Source organism: Suncus etruscus, chromosome 7 (genome assembly GCF_024139225.1).
Source record: "Suncus etruscus isolate mSunEtr1 chromosome 7, mSunEtr1.pri.cur, whole genome shotgun sequence".
NCBI lineage: Eukaryota > Metazoa > Chordata > Mammalia > Eulipotyphla > Soricidae > Suncus > Suncus etruscus.
In genome coordinates, this window is record NC_064854.1 from 60391176 (window position 1) to 60412024 (window position 20849).

General features: G+C 48.5%; 1 protein-coding gene across 1 annotated transcript; it reads left to right on the forward strand.

Annotated features, from left to right (window-relative positions):
- The first annotated feature begins 515 nt into the window (after positions 1–515).
- KLHL20 (kelch like family member 20) lies at positions 516–20847 on the forward strand. The gene is made up of 14 exons (XM_049777606.1): positions 516–591; positions 2553–2599; positions 2703–2961; positions 3747–3810; positions 10808–11381; positions 11975–12133; positions 13015–13109; positions 14270–14385; positions 15055–15238; positions 15796–15939; positions 17088–17221; positions 17631–17839; positions 18598–18704; positions 19490–20847. Exons 1-14 carry the CDS (start codon positions 516–518, stop codon positions 19572–19574), a joined length of 2253 nt encoding a protein of 750 aa, XP_049633563.1. The 3' UTR covers positions 19575–20847.
- The last annotated feature ends 2 nt before the right edge of the window (positions 20848–20849 follow it).

Genomic DNA, 20849 nt, shown 5'->3' on the forward strand with positions numbered 1-20849 from the left:
TTTTTATGCTGAAAACGGTTCCGCGAATCAACGAAGCGTTTCTAGTTTCCATTGCTAGTTCGGGCGGTCACCCGGGCAGATAAGTGTGGGGGGTTGGGGAAGAGGGTGCCACCACCTCGTCTGGGCCCCTTGGACTCCCCACTCTCCGGGCACCCCCATTCCCCGCCTCCTGGACTCACCGATGATCCCGAGTCCCCCAACTCCTGATTACTCCCTGGACACCAACACCCAGGTACTCACTCACCCGCTGCCAAGACAACGACACAGCCCGCGCGGGAAGATCAGCTGGACACGCGCTGTTACCGCGGCGACGACGTGCTTTCTTTTTAAAAAATTATTTTTGGTGATTTGTTTTTAACACCCCCACAAACCCCGCACCCCCTCCGCGAGCCGCACGTATCTGCACACTTGACAAGGGCGGTGACCATGGCAACGGCGCAGTCCAAAGCTGCGCGCTGGCACCGGGGATGGCGCTGTTGCTATAGTGACAACGCTGCTCACTGGCACCGGTTACCATGGCGACAACGCAGCCCGCGGCTCCGCATCAGCCTCCGTGCTTGTTACCGTGGCAACGACCTGAGATGCTGGATGGTCGCTGCTGCAAGGCCGGGCTGACAGGGAAGCGCTGAGCCCAATGACTGAACAACGGTTTGAATACCGGTGTCCTCACGGTGGCGTGCGTTTTGGGGGGGTTGTTTGTGGGGTTTTTGCTTTGTTTGTAAATGTTACGTAAGTTCTCTCTTCCTCGTCTACTTTTCTTATAGAGTATTTCTCCCAGGGTTCTGTGCCTACCACAGGCTGCTTCTTCGTTCACCTTGGATAATTTTGATCTCTTAGAAAGTCTTAATTAACCTCCATATGCTGATGATTCACAATTATTTACTTATACACAATAGCAGCTACTGAATTTTGGACGCAGCCAAATATATTGGCTGGAGATACACTGATATCCCTATCTCTACTTGGCTAAGATTGGACTGAACATTAATACTCCCAACTTTGCTCTGGGGGGGGGGTCACTTGTAAGTACCAGGGCCTGTCCTCCTGAGAGCCTTGAACACTGAGAAATAGTCTATGCTGATAATGGGCTTTATGCGCGCAGTGGGGGGGGGGAACAATATAGCAGTGCTGAAAACTGAACCCAGGTCTCCCACATCCCAAGCCAGTGCTCCAGCCCTACAAACCATGTTTCTGGCAGTTCAATCAGGGTCTTTTATGAATTAATTCTAGCTGTTAACCTAGATAAGGCTGTGGGAGATAGGGCAGACTCTGAAAGGATCACGGGTGAGTAGCAGACTCTTTTGGGGGGAGCACACCCAGTAACGCTCAGGGGTTACTCCTGGCTTTGCACTCAGAAGTCACTCCTGGCTTGGGGGACAATATGGGATGCGGGAGGGTCAAACCCCTGTCTGTCCTAGGCTAGCGCAGGCAAGGCAGATGTCTTACCGCTTGCACCAACCGCTCAGGCCCCATGAGTAGCAGACTTTAACTTTCCCCCATGAGCATATTTTCATGTCATGGAAGAAGTTAAGGTCAGTTAATTCTTTTTTTATAATCAGAAATTTATAAAAAGAGGAAACCAAGGGACCAAAGCAGTAGTGCAATGGTAGGGCATTTGCCTTGCATGCGGCTGACCAAGGACGAACTGTGGTTTGATCCCCCCCGTGTCCCATGTGGTCCCCCAAGCCAGGAACAATTTCTGAGCTCATAGCCAGGAGTAACCACTGAGCGTCACCCGTGTGGCCCAAAAACAAAAACAAAAACAAAAAAACAACAAAAAAGAGGAAACCAAATGTCAAGTACAGGTCTAAAAAGATGCCTTCACTCCTTACATAATTAGAAAATATGTGTGAAAACCACAGTGAATTATCCTTTTATACCTTTCAGATTTAAAAAAATTAGTTACAAATTGGGAGACACAGAGCTTAATTATATGTAGACCAAAAGGAGACCCCAATCCAAGATAATTATCAAAAGGTATTTTCCAATTCCAGAAACAAACCCATTTCTATGATTTGTGAATAACAGCTAAAAAAATCTGATTAAGTTCATTCTAAGAGTAGAATAGTTATCAGAAAACCAGACTAATAGTTCTGAAACTGTCCTCTGCCCCATATTTTCTAGATCTACAGCAAAAGTCAGGTGACTGTGTGCTATGGGAAAATCAGGTCAAGGAGCTTTCCCCTTAATACTAAAATGAGTTCACAAAAGTGATTGAAGTACCAAAGTTTATTCCCTCCCTACTGACTTTATTTCTTCCCTACTGAATAAAAGAAAGAAATCTTTCTCCAAAGTCCTCGAGGATCTGAAACCCTCTGATTTCTCATCAATCAGCAGTGGGTTTCTTGCATAAAGAGGGTGAATTTTATCGAAAAGCCTGCTGTAAAATCAGCCACCGTGACCAAAAAAAAAAAAAAAAAAAGATCATTGGAGCCACAAAGGAAACAATAGGGATAAATTGTGGTAGAAAGCGGGGAGGCCAGCAGGTCCCAGCGCCTTGAAAGCCAACATGTAGCTTAGTTAGGCCTTCTCATTGGCGTTCGCACCCTCAGCGACCACCGAGGGACCTAAACTACAAGCTGTGAACCCACATTTGCAGGTGTCCCTCTTCCACCCACTTTGGGGGGCAAGAGTGCACCAAGAGGGGAGCCCCAGCAGCAGAGGTAAAAACCCCTCTCGCTTTCAGTGACTCCTCCCTTAAGAATGCCCTGGGCAATGGACCCCGCCCATTCCAACCCACCCCACTTCACTCCCCAAAAAAGGAGAAGGGGCGAACTGGACTCCAGGCCAGGTTCACCTCCACCAGGCCATCCAGGGAGCGGCCACTTCCTGAGCCGCACCCGGAACCTCGCCGCGGCCCTGTGGGTTCCGGGGAGGAACGATTCCGGGAGCGGACCGCTTCCTGCTGGGTCGGAGAGGAAAGAGCCAGGGCGGCGGGGCCCCGAGCAAGCTCAGCGGCCGGTGAGTGAGTCGCAGCCACCGGTCCCTCCATCCAACCCCGCGCGCGACCCAGGCCGCCGGTTGCTGCAATTCTACACTGGGCCCCACTTGCCTGTGCGCGCCGGGCCCGGCCAGCGGGTCACCAGGTTCCTGGGAGGCCTGGGGGGAACTGGGGATGGGGCGTCCCCAGCCCGAGTCCAAAATGAGGGTCATGCAAATGGATCTCTGTGCGGCCCTTTAGCTAAAGCCTGGACCCGGCGATGTCCTAGCCAAGGGGGTGGTGGACTTGCCAAGGGGACTTTAGGGGTGAGAGTGGGGGCTGGAGTCGCCCCCACCTGCTCCTGACAAGCAGTTGGTAGGGAAGCTCGGTTTGGGTTTTTTGTTTGTTAATAATAATACTAATAATAATTATTATTATTAATAATAATAACAACAACAACAATAATCATCAGGAAAAGCCTCTCCTGCTCCATGTCTTCAGGACCAGCACTTGCTTTCAGGCCCCTCGTTAAATCCCTACTCCTGCCCCATCTATCCTTGGCATCACTTCTTTGCCTCTCCCTGCAAATATACCCTATGATGAGGGCAGTTAAATGCTTCCCCCCCCCACCCCCCCACTGGCTCACCTGCGCAGCCCTTAAGTGTGCCAGGTCCTGCTGGCCCCTGCTGGCTGTAAGTGGCAGCGGTACAGGTCCTGAGAGCAGGTGACAATCATGCCCCTGTAGACAGTCACGCTGCCTCGTATGCCCAAGCACAGATGGTGGTGGAAAGAGCTTTGACCAAGTCCCCACTTTTCTGTGTCATAGGTGCAGCTTTCGAGTGTGGCCGAGGGCCTTTTTCATGGTGCACGGACGGGAAGCCAATGCGCAGGTAGGCATTTGGGGATAACCCGGAGCTTTCATTTAAAGTCTTAAAACAGAAACAAGAAGCAATGTTTTAGTCTTAGTAGATTCTACTTGGAACTAATGGATCTTGATTTAAAGTAAATTTTAAAGTACATCACATATAACAAGCAACAGCCCAATGCTTCGGGGCTTGGGGCCAATTGTGGTGAAATTCCACAAGCCGTGCAGTTCTGGGTGTTCTGCCCTGCAGGGGCCATTCAAGGGACTCCTGCAGTGTCTGGAGTGTCATTTAGTGCTGGGGTGGAACCCAGGACTGCGGCCCTTTGTCCTTGGATCTGTCTCTCCCACAGATGGTCCCAATGCTGGACCATTTTCATAGACTGAAAATGTGCTGCTTGTTTCTGGAGTACTGTGACTTTGATGTAGTAGTCAATATTCAGATTTTATTTTTAGGTGGTGGTTTTTTTGCTTGTACTAATCATAAACTGTACATGAGGCTGATGTGTGTAGGATAGTGTACATCTTTATCACTCATGTAGGGGTTCTGCCCTGTCAGCATATCGATTATTTGTAACGTAAGTACTACATGTCTTATTATGGCTTGGGTTAATTCATTGATGGTATTCAATAATACACCTTCTTCTGTTCATTAAAATAGCTGCATTGTAGGGAAGACCAGGAATGATATTGGTGCAATAACTTAATCTTTAGGAAAATAGATCAGTGTGAAGAAATATGGACAAATACAGATCCTCCAGCCCTCTCATTTAGCAAATAGGTTTTACTGCTTATTATGTGTTTATTATAATAGCCAGAATCATTATTCAAAGAAAATATTCAGGATTGTTTTCATTGTTTTGTGGGGGAAGGGAATCACAGCAAGCACTGCTTTGGGGTTACCTCTGGGTTCTGTGGTCAGGAAACACTCCTAGTGGTGCTCAGGAAACCATATGGATGCCAGGGTTTGAATCCAGATTGGCTGCATGCAAGGCAAGGGCCTTACCTGCTGTGCTATTCCTTTACTCTAAGAACTGATGGATCAAACTTTATTTAATCACCTATATCTACCTCCAATAGAAACAAAACAAGCTCCAGTGGGGGTGATTTATCCATTCCTATTGGGATGAATAAAACTAGGACTTAAAACATATTACCTGGAGCAAGAACCAGAATAATGGTCTTCTTCCAAATGTCTGTTGCCTTTTTTTTTTTTTTTTTTTTTGGTGTATTTCTCTAGTGTATCTAACCTGAATATTAGAAATAAGTAAATGATTACTTGCAAAACTTGGAGATCTCCAGACAAAAAGATGTTATGGTTGTAACTGATACTCTTTTACTGATACCCTAGGACTTTCCCTCTGGTGGCAGAGGGTGAGAGGAGATCAGCAACATATCCACTGAATCTATATCACTTCATCTTTTTTTTTTTTTTGGTTTTGGGTCATGCCCAGCAGTGCTCAGGGGTTACTACTGGCTCTACACTCAGAAATCACTCCTGGCAGGCTCGGGGGACCATATCAGATGCCGGGATTCGAACCATTGTCCTTCTGCGTGCAAGACAAATGCCCTACCTCCATGATACCTCTCTGGCCCCATCACTTCATCTTTTAATATGATTACAAAGTCATTGGTCTTCATCCTCAGCTGCCACAAACACCATAATTTATGTAATTGCTAAACTAAAAGCTTGTTTTCTCTTTTTTTAAGGATAGGGTATAGTGTAAGATTTTTTTAAAAAAAATTATCTGATTTCTGTAGAGAATATTCATTTAATCACTTGTGCCGACTTGATTCCATAATAAGGCCAGTTTCCCTGAGCCAAGCTGGAGACTTCAGAGCCTTTGGTCAGCAAAGAGGCCTTCTTTGCAGTACTGGCTCTGGCTGGAGCCTGCTTGCCCTCTTCTCCGTGCTTTGCTGTATGTCCATTAGCTGCTGTCTCTCAGCCCCACCTTGCTTAGTTGGTCCGAGGAAGCAGTGTTTGGACAGGGCCACCTGGGCTACCCCATCTGTCCTTCACTGCTGTTTGAGCAGCTCAGGATGAAGAGGTTCTCTTTCAGCTCTGGTGATGTGAATGCTCATTCACCACCCAACAAGATGATGTCTCAGTCACCTGCTGCATTTCTACATTCTTGGGATCTAATGGTTGCTGCCTAGCTCTTTGAGCAACCTGCAGTGTCCGCAGACTTCACACCTCCTTGACCCCCAAATCAATGAACAAGAAATAGTGATAATTGCTGTCACAGGTGTTTCAAGTGCTTAGCGATAACATTTTCCTAGTAAAGCTTTTCTGAGTTAATTTATTAAACTCTGGCACATACACAACACAAAACTTCAAAGGCACAGTCAGATCGTCCATGAAACACGAGTGCCTGGAGAGCTGATGCCAGGTTGCAGGTGGCTCCTGGCACCTGGTCTGATGTTCCTCTCCATACCCCCTGCTGTCAGCAGGTTCTCAGGCTCGGTGCTGCTTTGTGGGCTTCCAAGAGCACCTCCTCTTTAAAAAAAAAAAGCACCCCTTTACATTTTTCTCAATCTTTTTCTTTTATTATTTTGTAGATTTTGCCCTGTTTACTAGACATGCCTGTGCTCTGTAGTAGTTACATAGTGTCTCTTCATAGGCATCAGGATTAGCCAGGCCCCCTGAGAGATGCTTCAGTGAAGTGGAATGTTCTGCTGTGGCTGTCAGTTGTGCTGTGCATGACCTTGCCTTGTTTTGTCCACACATGTGAAGCATAGAATAGAAGGTCCCACGACATAAGTTAGATCCAAGCACTTTGCACACAGAGAGCTTCTCCTCTGTTGTGTGGGGCTGGGCGCCGCACTAGATGCTGATATTGATCTTCCAGTTAGGAGGGGAATTACAGTATTGAAGAGAGTAAGAATTTTCGGACTAAATAGTCTAGAAGAATGGATGAAGAGTCAGATGGTTTAGGGAGCAGTGTGCCAGGGGAAGGAGCCAGGCAAATGAAAGGCCCTGGTGGAGAAAACATGAGCAGAAATACTTCAGAAGAAAAGTCTCTGTTCTCTGAGCTTGTTGTTGCTGAGCTTTACACATCCGTGGCCACTTCAGAAGAGACTCCTTGGTGAAGGCCCTTGGGGTGGGAGTGAGGAATGTGGGCAGGAGAGGTAGACTCGGGTTGATTCAGACATTTCGGGGGTGTAAAAGGTTATTTGCTCAGGGAGGCACCCAGAATGTAGCATTCCTCCAGGAACATGCAGTCTGTAGAAGGTGTTTGGCTTGTTCTTGGCTTGTGCCCATCTGATCATACTTTGTGCATGCCAGAGGCCTGTCCATGCACCGCCCCAGAGTATCCCTGGTTTGCTGCATTCTCAGGACTTTCTCCTGTACCCACCTCAACAGTGATTCTTCCTGTGACCCAGAGGGTTCGGTTCCACCATCACTTTAGGGGCACAGGGAGTCCAGAGAAGAGGCTCGTTGGAAGCTGGGGGGAACTTATCCTGCAAAACTTTTCCCCTGCATTGTTCCAAGAAGTACAGGGTTGGGAAATTATAGTCCACACCACGTGCCAATTACTTCCCCAGAGGATGGATCTATCTGGATTCAAGTGCTTCTCTGGGACAGGCTCAGGATAAGAGCAAGATAAGTGTTTCCAACTGAGACACTCCCACCTCTCCTTTATTGTCACAGCTGCCTTCAGACCTCCCTGTGCCCTGATACCCACAGACCTGACTAATTTTAGTGGGGGATGGTGGGAGTACCCCCATTCGTGCTGCTCTCTCTGCCATACCTGACCTGTACCCCCAGTTTTACCCAAAAAACAGTTCCCCAGAATGAACTCACCAAATTCCTGACACCTTCTACCAATCCCCAGTAAATCTATTTGTTTACAAGCCCTCCATGTCCTGTGGCTGTCTCCTCACATCTCGGGGTACCCTTCTTTTCTGGGTGTGTACCCACCCTCCAGGATTCCTGCCCCCTAATCTCCACTTTCTCACTTTCCCTGACTTTTTCAAATCTTTCAGCCCAGTTTGCTCTGGGCTCTTGTCTCCACTGGGGCGGGTGTAATTACCCCACATTACAAAGGATGGATTTATGATTAGAGAGAGTTATCTGCTTGAGATTACACTGGCTAAATGATAGTGCTAAGGCTTAGACCTGTGTTTGCCTGGCTAGACCCTAGTATTAGCTAAGGCAAACTAGACAAGAAAGTTAAGAGGTTTGGTTTATTCTATCAGGAATAAAATACAATTCCTTTAATAAGGGTTTGGTGAGCACCAGCGCCAGACATTGGGGTAGAGCAGTTACTTAGAATAAAGACCTATTTCTCATGGAACCTGCATCCCACTTGGGGTGCGGGGGAACCTGCTTTGACTTGCCAGGTTATTGATGAAGGCAAATTCAGCAAGAGCAGAGGGTGCACAGAGGAAACAAGAGGTGCTTTTACGGGGAAGAAGGTGTGGCAGGTATTGATGTTTGAGCAGGGATGGAAGAAGGAAGGAGTGAGATCAGCACGAACTTCTCAGGGAGAAGGAGAAAGAGACACATCTTGCAAGCAAGAATAGCCCAGGCATGTCCCCCAAACAGCACATCAAGTTGGAGAATAGCAAAGAAAGAGAAAGTCAGAGGAGACTGTGGTAGTATCCCCATCCCATTTATTCAGTGCCTTTCTGGGGACAGTTTTGCCCACTTGGGGGAGACACTACTCCAGCATTTCCTGTGTATGTGATAGGCAGCCAGGAACTGGGCACATAGGGACAGAATTTTGAGGAAGGCATCAGTGAGTAGGTTTCTCTGGGAGCCTGGCCTGTACAGTCAATGCAGAATCTATATTTGTGCAATTTTAGCAGCACATGTTAATGACCTGGGTCTGCTCCCAGGACACCTTATCCCCATCCTCTGTGGACTGCTTCTCACAAAAAAGCAATTTCAAAGTTGGCCTCCCATTACTTAAGTGAAGTTATGAGACAACAATGAAAACTTTCCTTTTGAGATGCCAGTTATTTAAGCATCATGATTACAAACATGATTGTAGATGGATTTCTGTCATTAACAGAGCACCCCCCTTCACCAGTGCAACATTCCCACCACCAATGCCCTGGCCCCCGTCTCCTTCCCATCCCCTGCCTGTATTCGAGACAGGCATTTTACTACTGTTACTTTTGTTTTGTTTTGTTTTTGTTTTTTTGGACCACACCCGTTTGATGCTCAGGGTTACTCCTGGCTAAGTGCTGAGAAATTGCCCCTGGCTTAAGGGGACTATATGGGATGCCGGGGGATCAAACCGAGGTCCTTCCTTGGCTACCACTTGCAAGGCAGACACCTTACCTCTAGTGCCACCTCGCCGGCCCCAACTTTTTTTTTTTTTTAAGTTTAGTAAGCTCTTATTTTTTTTAAAGGATAAGAGTTAAAAATAAATACAATAATAATGGTGTGAGAGTGGCAATTATTGTTGTTTGCATAGGCCCAGCAAATAATGGGGAAAATGGAAAAATAAAAGCCTTGACCTAAATACAAGGAGACCTTACCCCTGAGTTTTCTGGCATAAGACTCTCTGGACTTGGGGTCCGGAGAGATAGCATGGAGGTAAGGCATTTGCCTTGCATGCAGAATGATGGTGGTTCGAATCCCTGCATCTCATATGGTCCCCCAAGCCTGCCAGGAGCAATTTCTGAGCATAGAGCCAGGAATAACTCCTGAGCGCTGCCGGGTGTGACCCAATCCCCCCCCCACCAAAAAAAAAAAAAAAAAAAACCAAGACTCTAGGCTCCAGGCATACTAGGTTGTCCAACCCCTGAGTCATTCTCTGTGGTCCTGGTGAGATTTTTTTGCACGTTAGCTGTTGTTGGTATCAGTGTGCTAGGTTCTGAACCTAGGTTCTGAAAGGCACTGCCACATTGCTCTGAAAAAAGGCATGGAGACCATTCAAGTCCCCTGTTGGTTTTTCCACATGAAGGCACTGTAGTGCCTTCCCCAACTGTGGGCAGGCAGCAGTGTAAGCCTTGAACTCAAGCTCAGCTTTATGCTGGCATCTTTCGGTTGTTGATCAGAAACAGCTGCTACTTCCAGATATTCAGGACTAAGCACAGTTTCTACTTCAGAGTCCAGAGTGGCCTGTGGGTGGAGAGCAGGTGCAGGAAGTGGGGGTTTGTGGGGATTCTGAATGCGGGTCACTGACCCACCTGGAGAGCCTGGTGCCTTGTTTGCAGGCTGTGTATCAATGCAGCCCAGCCTGTATTCTGGGACCCACACTCTTTCCCAGGGGACTCTTCCAACAAACTAGTTCCTGTTAGTGCTGCGGCTTCAGGGAACTGATCCTGTCTAGATGTAGTGACTGCTCAGCTCACACCCAGTGATCTAAGGACACTTCCCTTCCCTCTTTTTTTTTTGGGGGGGGTCACATCCGGCAGTGCCCATGGGTTACTCCTGGCTCTACGCTCAGAAATCCCTCCTGGCAGGCTTGGGGGACCATATGGGATGCCGGGATTCGAACCACCGTCCTTCTGCATGCAAGGCAAACGTCTTACCTCCATGCTATCTCTCTGGCTCCACTTCCCTTCCCCTTGATTAACATAATAGGACCTCCCAATCCTCATACTGCTGCAGCTGTGAACTGAGGTTGAGGGTGGTGAGGTGGGCTGCAATAAGGTCAGTGATGTCCCTGCTTCTGTGACCGCACATCCTGGTTATGAGTGAGTGAGTGAGCGAGTAAGCAAGCGTAGGTTCCAGCCAGGCCTGGGCATGATTCGGTCTCTGGGTTGGGGCTCTAGGAACATCTCATTGTTGGGTTTGATTTTTTTTTTCTTTTCTTGACTCAGTTTTCTGCATGTGAAAGTGCTTTGATTCATCAGCTCTCTCTCCCTTCTCAGGGAGACTTTTAGAAATGTTCTTAGCTCACCACTTCTTAGACAGGGACCCTTTCTGGGAGACTCGCTTTTTTTGATAGAATGCCTGAAGACTCATCATGTCTTGCTCTCTGGATACTTGATGGCAGAGCTGAGCTTCGAGTTAGCCCTCTCACCCCCTTCTCTTCTGTCTTTCTCCTTTCTCTGTGCCCCTATAGGTGTGCCAACATTCGACCAGGAGAGACGGTGATGGATGTGACCAGCCGCTGCACCCTGGGAGACCCCAATAAGCTGCCCGAAGGGGTTCCCCAGCCTGCCCGTATGCCCTACATCTCAGACAAGCACCCACGGCAGACCCTGGAGGTGATCAACTTGCTGCGCAAGCACCGGGAGCTATGTGATGTGGTGCTGGTGGTGGGTGCCAAGAAGATCTACGCGCATCGTGTCATCCTGTCAGCCTGCAGCCCCTACTTCCGGGCCATGTTCACGGGCGAGCTGGCTGAGAGCCGCCAGACCGAGGTGGTGATCCGTGACATCGATGAGCGGGCCATGGAGCTGCTCATTGACTTCGCTTACACCTCACAGATCACGGTGGAAGAGGGCAACGTGCAGACGCTGCTGCCTGCTGCCTGCCTGTTGCAGCTGGCCGAGATCCAGGAGGCCTGTTGTGAGTTCCTCAAGCGCCAGCTCGACCCATCCAACTGCCTGGGCATCCGTGCCTTTGCCGACACGCACTCCTGCCATGAGCTGCTGCGCATTGCGGACAAGTTCACGCAGCACAAGTTCCAGGAGGTACATCTGGCTGCGGTGCAGGGCTGGTGCTTGGCAGGGAACTGTGGGCTCACATCTTCACCTACATGGGCATGGGTGGCTGAGCCTCAGGTGTCAGAGGAGTGAGTGGCTCGGAACCCCAACCTGAATTTTATCTTATATTCTGTCAGTAGAAGTTAAAGTGTTAGGCTTTGGGATTTTTTTTTTATCCATACTCATAGAAGGCTGAGTTATAAACGAGAAAGCAATGTATTTGTTCCTAAGAAGATCATGTCCCACACATGACATGGTCTCAGGAACTTGCTTTGCATTCCCTATCTTTCTGTGTTTCTCACAACAGGTATCAGGGATGATGTAGTAAAAAAAAATGGAAAAAATGAAATTAGAGGTTCTCAGGAGGCTGGCAAGCAAAAAGGCTTTTCTTTTTGTTTGGGTTTTGGGCCACACCCAGTGGTACTCCAGGCTTACTCCTGACTCTGTGTCCAGGAATTACTCCTGGCATAAGGGGTCCTAGGGATCAAACCCAGGCTGACCACCTTCATGGCAAGTGCCCTTCCTGCTGTGCTTTCACTCCGGCCACAAGAAGGCAGAAACTTCTACTCTCTCAAACGCAGGTGATGGAGAGCGAAGAGTTCATGTTGCTTCCAGCCAATCAGCTTATCGACATAATTTCCAGTGATGAGCTCAATGTCCGTAGTGAAGAGCAGGTGTTCAACGCAGTGATGGCTTGGGTCAAGTATAGTATCCAAGAGCGGCGTCCTCAGCTTCCCCAGGTATGGTGGGGCCTCTCCTTTCTGTCACCCCAAGAAGGAGGCACTGACCTTGCCTCCTGAGAACCTGAAGAAAGCCTCCACCTGCCTGGGTGGCTCATAGATAAGCAGCACAAATGCTGTGCTTACCCTGAAGTGTCTTCTCACCCTGTGGCCTTTGCTTTCTTCAACAGCTCTAGGTTTGGGCCCTGCACAAGCCAGAACCTAATGGTAGAAAATGAGTGAAAGGATGAAGGAAAGCAAGAGTAGGGTTATCCTACTTTCCACTCCTTGGGAATGGAAATCCGGAAGAGTAAGGGATAAATTGGGGCTCAGTTACACCTAGAATAAAGTGTTCGCTGTTCATCTCCCTGAGACTTGCTTTTCTTCCCTACTGTCAGGAGCACAGTCATGAAGGCTGAGTTAGAAGGAATTTGCTCAGAAGCTCACTCAGACTCCAAAGAAATGTTAGTGTGCTACTACTTTGTTTTTGTCTTTTTCAAGTATAGCTACTGAGTTAATAGAATACCTTTAGTTTTGGGTATTTTTTTTCAAGGGTAACTAATGAATTGATACCTTTAGTTTTGGTTTAGTTTTTAATACCTTTAGTTTTGGTCTTTTATTTTTTTATTTTATTTTACTCAGAAGAGCTCAGGGCTTATTCCTGGCAGGCTTTGGGAACTACAAAGGGTGCCGGGGATCAAATCCGGGTCAGCCGCATGCAAGTAAGCACTCTCCCCACTGTACTATCACTTGGTCCCCTCGTTTTGGTTTTTATGCCTTCCCTTTCTCTTTATTTATGGGTCAGACCGATACAATTATTAACTCAATTCAAGCCCGCTAGGGGATCTAGGTTCCACGCCTGCCGCAGAGGACCAGGTCTTGACCCCTTCGCTCCCTTACAGGTACTGCAGCATGTACGCTTACCTCTTCTGAGCCCCAAGTTCCTGGTGGGCACAGTGGGCTCGGACCCTCTGATCAAAAGTGACGAGGAGTGCAGGTATGGCCTGGAGGGGTTCCCCAGCTAAGTGTCCCCCGTTCCTCCACTGTCCTAGGTGCTGCCCTTCTCAGTGTGAGCCCGGGGCTAGATCAAAAAGGGCTTTGTTCCTGAGCTGGGCTTAAGAGGAGCAGGGGGATATGGGATAGACATCCCTCAGTTAGTTAGATGTCCCAGGTGATCTGTGTAGCCATAGGAATGGAAACAACCTTTATTTATTTACTTGCTTTGTCACTCTGAAAATACTCAATTTCCTGCTACTATTTCTCAACCTGTGCGGGAGGGTGGGAAGCGTGTTCCACTTGACAAGTGGGAGGGACAAGCTAAGAGAATGTCAGCCCTTAGCATCAAGATCCTAAGCAGCAAGACCGTAGCCCTAAGTGTGGTCTGGCTCCATCCTATGTGCACTGGCTAAGCACTGGCACTGTGACGCTCCTAGGAACCCAGAGAGAGATTGATTGGGGATTTATGGTTTTGGTTTGATTATTTGGTTAGATTTGGATTTTAGGATAAACTTGGAAGGAGATAGCAAAGGCATCTATTTAAAAAATGAATTATTAGATGAGGTTTGGGCTTCAGCCTATAGGAATAAATTATTCTTTTAACCCAGAATAACAGAGAAAAACAAGTACTTTATAATTTAGCAGACACATTGAGAGCTGTGTGGAATAAAGCAACATGCTGAATTTGCCCCAAAGCTCTAAACTTCCCAGGGGACTTGTGACTTTTAAATTGTTTGCATTAGGAGACTATTTAACAAGTGTACTCACCAGATACTTTCATTCTGTACCCGTTTAGAAGACCAAAACAAAACAAGAACCTATCCACCTTCAGTAGACTTGCTGAGAAGGCTATTCATGCAACACCTGGTGCATGAATTAATATTTGACAACAGGACACAATACAGTATCTGAACTCTGTCCCTGCAGATCCTTCAAGCAGAGTGAGGGTCATGGTAGGGTCAGCTTTTCTGTCCCCCCAGTTCACCTGGTGGCAGAGTTTGTGCCCAGACAGGAAGCAGCAACAGAAAGAGTTCACAACCCCCAGCACCCAGCCCAGTGCAGGCTTCTTCCTCTGTCAGCTCCCAGGCTCCTGTACTACTTTGGGATTCACCTAACAAGGGCCATTAGGCATTTTGAATAAAGATGAGTTTTCCTCCACAGAGACTTGGTGGATGAGGCTAAGAATTATCTTCTGTTGCCTCAAGAGCGACCACTGATGCAGGGCCCCAGAACGAGGCCTCGGAAGCCCATCCGCTGTGGGGAGGTCCTGTTTGCAGGTGCGGTTCTCCTTACCTCTGTCTGTCCCACATACATCCCTACCCCAGCCCACAATCTTCTCCTGAAACCTCTCCGGGTTCCTTGTGTCTATGTGTGGCAGGTAGTGGGACTGTATTCAGGATGAGAGGAATGCCATACCCTCTTTTTAGTCCTCAGAAAGAGCTCAAGCTCAGGTCGGCGCCTACTGGTCTCTGCCCTTTCTGGTCTCAGATATGGTATCTGTCGTTCGGCTCCGTGTCCACTGGAGCAACCACTTCCTAGTGGATGGCCGCATTTACACAGGTTTTGCCTTTGTTCCTTGGGTTGCTCTCTGGATGCCCTGATCAGAGGCTTCCCAGTCCACAAGCAGTCACTGCAGGCAGATGTGTCTGGGCACCGGAGCTTCCTGCTGCAGGCACCCCCTTGTTCCTGCATCTTCCTCAATGAAAGGGAGTTCTAAGGGCACCTTAGGAAAGGACAGGCCATTTGAAAGGGCTCTTACCACCAGCTGGCCCTGTGAGCCTTCCATTTCTACCTAGGTGAAAATGTGTAGCCTGTTACCTCAGCATTTGAGTGAAAGGCCTGGCCAAGGTGTGGGCCTGCTTTCAAAAAAGTTGAAATGATAGGCAGTGCTCAATAGGGAGGGCACAGCTGGGCTCCACCAAAGGTACTGTCTGCTCCTTCCTCAGTTGGAGGCTGGTGCAGTGGGGATGCCATTTCCAGCGTGGAGAGATACGACCCACAGACCAATGAGTGGCGGATGGTCGCATCCATGAGCAAAAGGCGCTGTGGTGTGGGTGTCAGCGTCCTCGATGACCTGTTGTATGCGGTGGGAGGCCATGACGGCTCCTCTTACCTCAACAGTGTGGAAAGGTGAGTTAATCAGGTGTGGGAAGGCCACGACAGCTCCTCTCACCTACATAGTGTGGAAAGGTGACTCAATCAGGTGTGGCCTAAAGACGAGAGAAAAAGAAATAAGTGGACATAACATGGCACATATATGTGAGGAGGTTTGACAGGGAAAGAGTTCAGACCATGTCGAGTACAAATAGTGAGGGTCGTTATTCACACAAACGAAGCTGCCTAGGAGGAAATACGTCAGTGCTGAGAGATATAGTCTAAAGAATTCTACTGAGAATTCTCGTAGTATGTCACAGCCAAAATAGGTAGAGATGAGAAGCTGGTATTTAGGAGAAACTTCAGCCTTCTCTTGAACATTCTAGAAATTGATGGTAATGAAAATAAAGTCCCTATCACAGTTCTGTGGGATGAGTTACAGGGGAGACTGCAGTCTTACGGTGCCAGTTTCCTCCAGGGATAGGGTCTGTGCTTCCATGGCTCTCAGGGACCACAGTCATCAGTTGTTCCCCACCCCCCACCCTATCCCCCTCCCATGCCAGACAGACTCTGCTCTTCTCTATTCTTGACAGGTACGATCCTAAAACCAACCAATGGAGCAGCGACGTGGCCCCCACCAGCACCTGTAGGACCAGTGTGGGTGTGGCAGTGCTGGGGGGCTTCCTCTATGCTGTAGGGGGCCAAGACGGCGTGTCTTGCCTCAACATTGTGGAAAGGTGATTATTTTTAAGTCATCTTCACTGAGTTTTTTTTGTTTAAGGATTCAGAAGATTTTTAGAAACAGTTTGAACATTTGGGGCCGCCCAACTGAGTGGATTTCTGGAGAAAGATTTTAGCGGCTATTTAGGCTAGGAAGGAAGGATGAAACCCGATGTTTCACACCACATCCTCATTCTTCTCAAGTCTAAAAATGAAGTGTTGGCAACACATTTTAGTTCTTTTCACCACAGGATGCTGAGCATTGCCACTTTTGAAATCTGTTTTGATGTTCCCCCCAGGGAAATGATTAATGTGGAGACTCTTTGACACATCTCAGACACTCCCCAGATCCTTCTGTAGGGACTCCCCTTCACTGGGAAGTGCCCTCAGAGAACCCCACACAGGCTGCACCCACCTGTATGGCTGCTCAGTGTGGCTGAGGCAGGTGTGGCTCACCATCAGCTCCTCATTCCCTGGTCCCCTAGATTCATTTCTGAAGTCCCAGAGTCTCTGGTGACTGGAAAGAGCAAACCCAGTTTCAGCCTCATTTCTCAGTCCCAAGAACGATCTCTCGGTTTGTGTCAAGTTGGGGCCCTTGGTTTTATCTTTAAAAAAAAAAAAACTTGATTGATTGATTGATTGATTAATTGATTGGTTGTTGGGCCACACCCAGCAGTGCTTCGGGGGGACCATATGGGTGCTGGGAATCAAACTGGGTCCCTCCCTAGTTGGGCACATGCACGGCAAATGCCCTTCCAGTGTGCTATCTCTCTGGCCCCTCAGTTTTGTCTTTGAGTGCCTGGGGTTACAGCAGTTCTTGGTGACTCTGGAGCCAGAGCCCTTTGGGTGACACAGCTGTCACTTGATTTCATGGGGACAGCTCCCAGAGAACACTCCAGATGTTCAGCCTAGAAACCCTTCCCAGACTCCTGGGTCCACAGGAAGTACCTGGAGAGGGCCGGAAACTATGGTACAAATGGACATCGGGAAACTCTGCCCTATGGACAGTGGGGTCCCTATGCTACTCCTGAGACAGAACTTGCCCTTGGGGTCCAGTGCATTGGGAGAACTGGGCCTAGGGGCCCAAGTCAAGTCTCCAGATCATGAGACTCGGAGCTGTGCGGTGTCTACTCGCGGTGAGTGTTCACGGCTTGTGTCGCCACAGGTATGACCCCAAGGAGAACAAATGGACGCGTGTGGCCTCCATGAGCACCCGTAGGCTCGGCGTAGCTGTTGCTGTGCTGGGGGGGTTCCTGTACGCCGTGGGCGGCTCTGATGGAACATCACCTCTCAATACAGGTCAGTCCCTCCCAGTGGTCAGCCCGCTGGCCTTGGGAGAGCCCCCTTGGACCTGATACTGAACAAGAAACTGTTGGTTTGTTTGCTGCCTCATATTCTCTGGTATCCGGGGCCAGAGTGATGATAGAGCGGGACCTAAGAACCAAAACAAAAATGCAAACAAACCAGAAAGGGCCGCCTCTGATAAAAATGAACTGCAGGGGCAGCGGGAAGGCAGGTTTCTCTCTTCAGTCCCTTCCGTCAGGCTGATGGACACCAGCATTAGTCCTGACCATACCTCCTTGGGGGTGTGGGATGGAGGCAGAGCTTGAACTTGGACACAGATAATGCTCTGAGGCCCGTCATCAGAGACCCTCACTGGCTTCCCAGTCAACCTCACTAACATCTACCCTGTTCCCTCATCATACAGTGGAACGGTACAATCCTCAGGAGAACAGGTGGCACACCATTGCCCCCATGGGCACCCGCCGCAAGCACCTGGGCTGTGCTGTCTACCAGGACATGATCTATGCCGTGGGCGGGCGGGATGATGCCACAGAGCTCAGCAGCGCTGAGCGCTACAACCCCAGAGCCAACCAGTGGGCTCCAGTGGTGGCCATGACATCACGCCGCAGTGGGGTAAGCACAAGGGCATGGTGTGGGGCACCAAGCCACAAGGAAGACACCCCGAGACAGCTTCCATCATTTCTTTTTGTTGTTGGTTTTTGGGTCACACCCGGCAGCGCTCAGGGATTACTCCTGGCTCTAGCTCAGAAATCGCTCCTGGCAGGCTCGGGGGACCATATAGGATGCCGAGATTCAAACCATTGTCCTTATTCATGCAAGGCAAACACCTTACCTCCATGCTATCTCTCTGGCCCCAGCTTCCATCATTTCTATCACAGTGAGTCTTGAGCCTACATGAGCTTGAGCACTGTGACTCCTGCCCCAGGTTAGCTGCATCTCTGGAAGCTTCTCCCATCTTTCTGCTACCTACCTGCTTCCCTACAGCTATACACATCTCTTACTCAGTTTCTGGTCACATCTGTGAGCACTGGCTATGTCCACCCTTAATCTAGAGTTTTTTCCCACACAATGTGGAGGTCCATTAAGCATGTCTGTTTCTACCGGGTGATCTCAGGGACCCTAACCAGCTTATTTGGTCCTGTTCCAGAGTGTGGAGAGCCTGAGGTATCCACAGTACTGCCTCAAGTCTCCTGGCACCTTGGAGCCAGTCAGGAAGTGTCATTGGAGGGCGAGTGGTGTGGGCACCAGTGTGTACCACTGCTGGGCTTCATGGGCACATCAGCCTGGCGTTAAACTCAGGGTAGGCTAGGGAGAGATTGTGAAGAGTATTTTCATCTCTTTCGATCTTGGATCATGTGTTTTGTCTGTAGGTTGGCCTGGCAGTAGTAAACGGACAGCTCATGGCTGTGGGGGGCTTTGATGGTACCACGTACTTGAAGACCATTGAAGTTTTTGATCCTGATGCCAACACATGGAGGTAAGCTGTGGGCCAGGTCACAGGCAAGCTCGCTGCTCCCTGAGGGAGGCTGGGTCCATGCACCTCACTGTCACGTGGCCACATCAGCAGAATTCTTACAGCATCCCATTTCATCTTTCTGGGGAGTGAGGGGCATCTCTTTAGTCTCATTCTCTTCAGAAGGTCTCTGGTACTGAGAAATAAATGACTTTTCTGCACCAATCAGTGCCAGCATTGGGATTAGAACCAAGGCCCTCAGCCCCCACCCTGGCCGAACAGCTTTTTAGGTTTTCACGAGTGCCTACTTTTGCTTTAGAAAAGGAAATTAAGTGTTGCCTTTTGTTTTCTACATCACTGTTTCTCATTTTCATTATTGGGGTGGGGAGCCATCTCTAGTGGTTCTTAGGGATCTCTCCTGGTGGAACTCAGGGGACCATATGCAGGTAACCCTGGCTCACCTCCAGCCCCAACCTTAGAAGGTGGCTCAGAAGAGGAGCAAGGAGGCAGCTGGCTTGCTCATCCCTCTCCATACAGCTGGGGTTCTGCCTTATGGGGAGATGCCAGTTGTGCCTCCATCACCTCCTGGAAAGGGCATTGTCTGCCCAGAGCCTGGCCCTGTGTACCTCTGTAATCCTACATCCCGCTTGACAGACTGAGTAGGCACACCCGAGTCCTGAGCAGGGAGAGGCCCAGTGCGGGTGGACAGGCTGCTGCCCAGCTGCTCAGTGAGGGCTGACAGGGAGTGTAGTGCTTTGAAGTCTTGGCTCTGGAGAGGCCAGCAGTATGAGCGGGTTGTCTCGGTACAGGCTGTACGGCGGGATGAATTACCGGCGCCTGGGGGGTGGCGTCGGCGTCATCAAAATGACACACTGCGAGTCACACATCTGGTGATCACACAGCCAAGCTCCGTGCATGGACTTGGGGCTGCCTTCACTCCGGAGCTTGTGCATTGGGACAAACCTTCGAGCCGATGTTATTCGCTGCTGGTGCCTCAACGTTCAGGAAGGGAAATGTAATGGAAACCCACTCCCTGCTGGATGCCGCCTCTCTCTCTGCACATTCCAGTCCAGTTCTGTGTAGAAGAGTATTTATTTTCAGTTTTAATTTATCATATTTTTTTAAACTTTGCCTTTCATCTACCAAAAAAAAAAAGAAATAGGAAGGAAAATAAAAAACAAGCAAACAAACAAAAATACCCAAGTAGTAAAACAATATTTTGAAATATTGTAAAGTTTGCAAGGCTGGGAATAGTCAAGTAGTTACGTTCAGGCACTTCACCCTTCTTTCCTCTCTGCCACCGTGGGCAAGCCATGTAGAGTGAGGTTGCTCCCCCAGCATTCATGCAGGAAGGACCAGAATGTTTTTTGAACATCCAAAAAACAGACAAGTCAGACAAAAGGAAGCTTCTCATTTTTAAAGTTTGATCCAACACAAAAGAAATATTAAGTCACTAAAACCAGGTCAAGCACTCACGTGTTCATCAGTGGAAATTTCCATCTTGTTTCCTGCCATACAAGCTGGTTTCCCTTTCTCTGTTTTTATTCCCTTTCCTGAGTACCATTCTCATAGAGTGTCTGCTGAACCCAGCACCACATGACACTCGTAGACTGACTGTGGATCCCTCTGAGGAGGTCAGTGCAGCTCTGCATGGGCATTTGCTATGGGACATGAGTGTCCATAGTGACAGGCCTTCCCATCACCTGTCTCTGTAGCATATAAGCTCAGCCAGGCCATGAGTCCTTCAGCTCCTGTCCAGGGGGAAGCTCTGGGCAGTGCCAACCTGGTTCTGGCTCTCACATGAAACTTTGTGGCAAAAAAATATCAGAGTTTGTAAGGAAAGAAATTTTAGTGGCTAAAGTTTCTTTCTTTTTATTTTGTTGGTCATTGTGTTCAAAGGCCAGTGATTTTTTTAAAATATATTTTACAAGAATCCCTTTGAATAAGACTCTAGCCACAGCAAAAGGAATAATCTTTTTCACTCTGCCCCACTACAAAAATGTTTAACTACTTTTGTGTTTACATTAATGGTCATTTGCACCTTCACAAAAAAAAGAAAAAGAAAATGAGTATTTGGTAATAATTGTTTACATGTACCATTTATGCTTTTTTCTAGCATGTATAACTTTTTTAAATAAAGGTAGTATTTAACATTAAAAAGGAAAAATT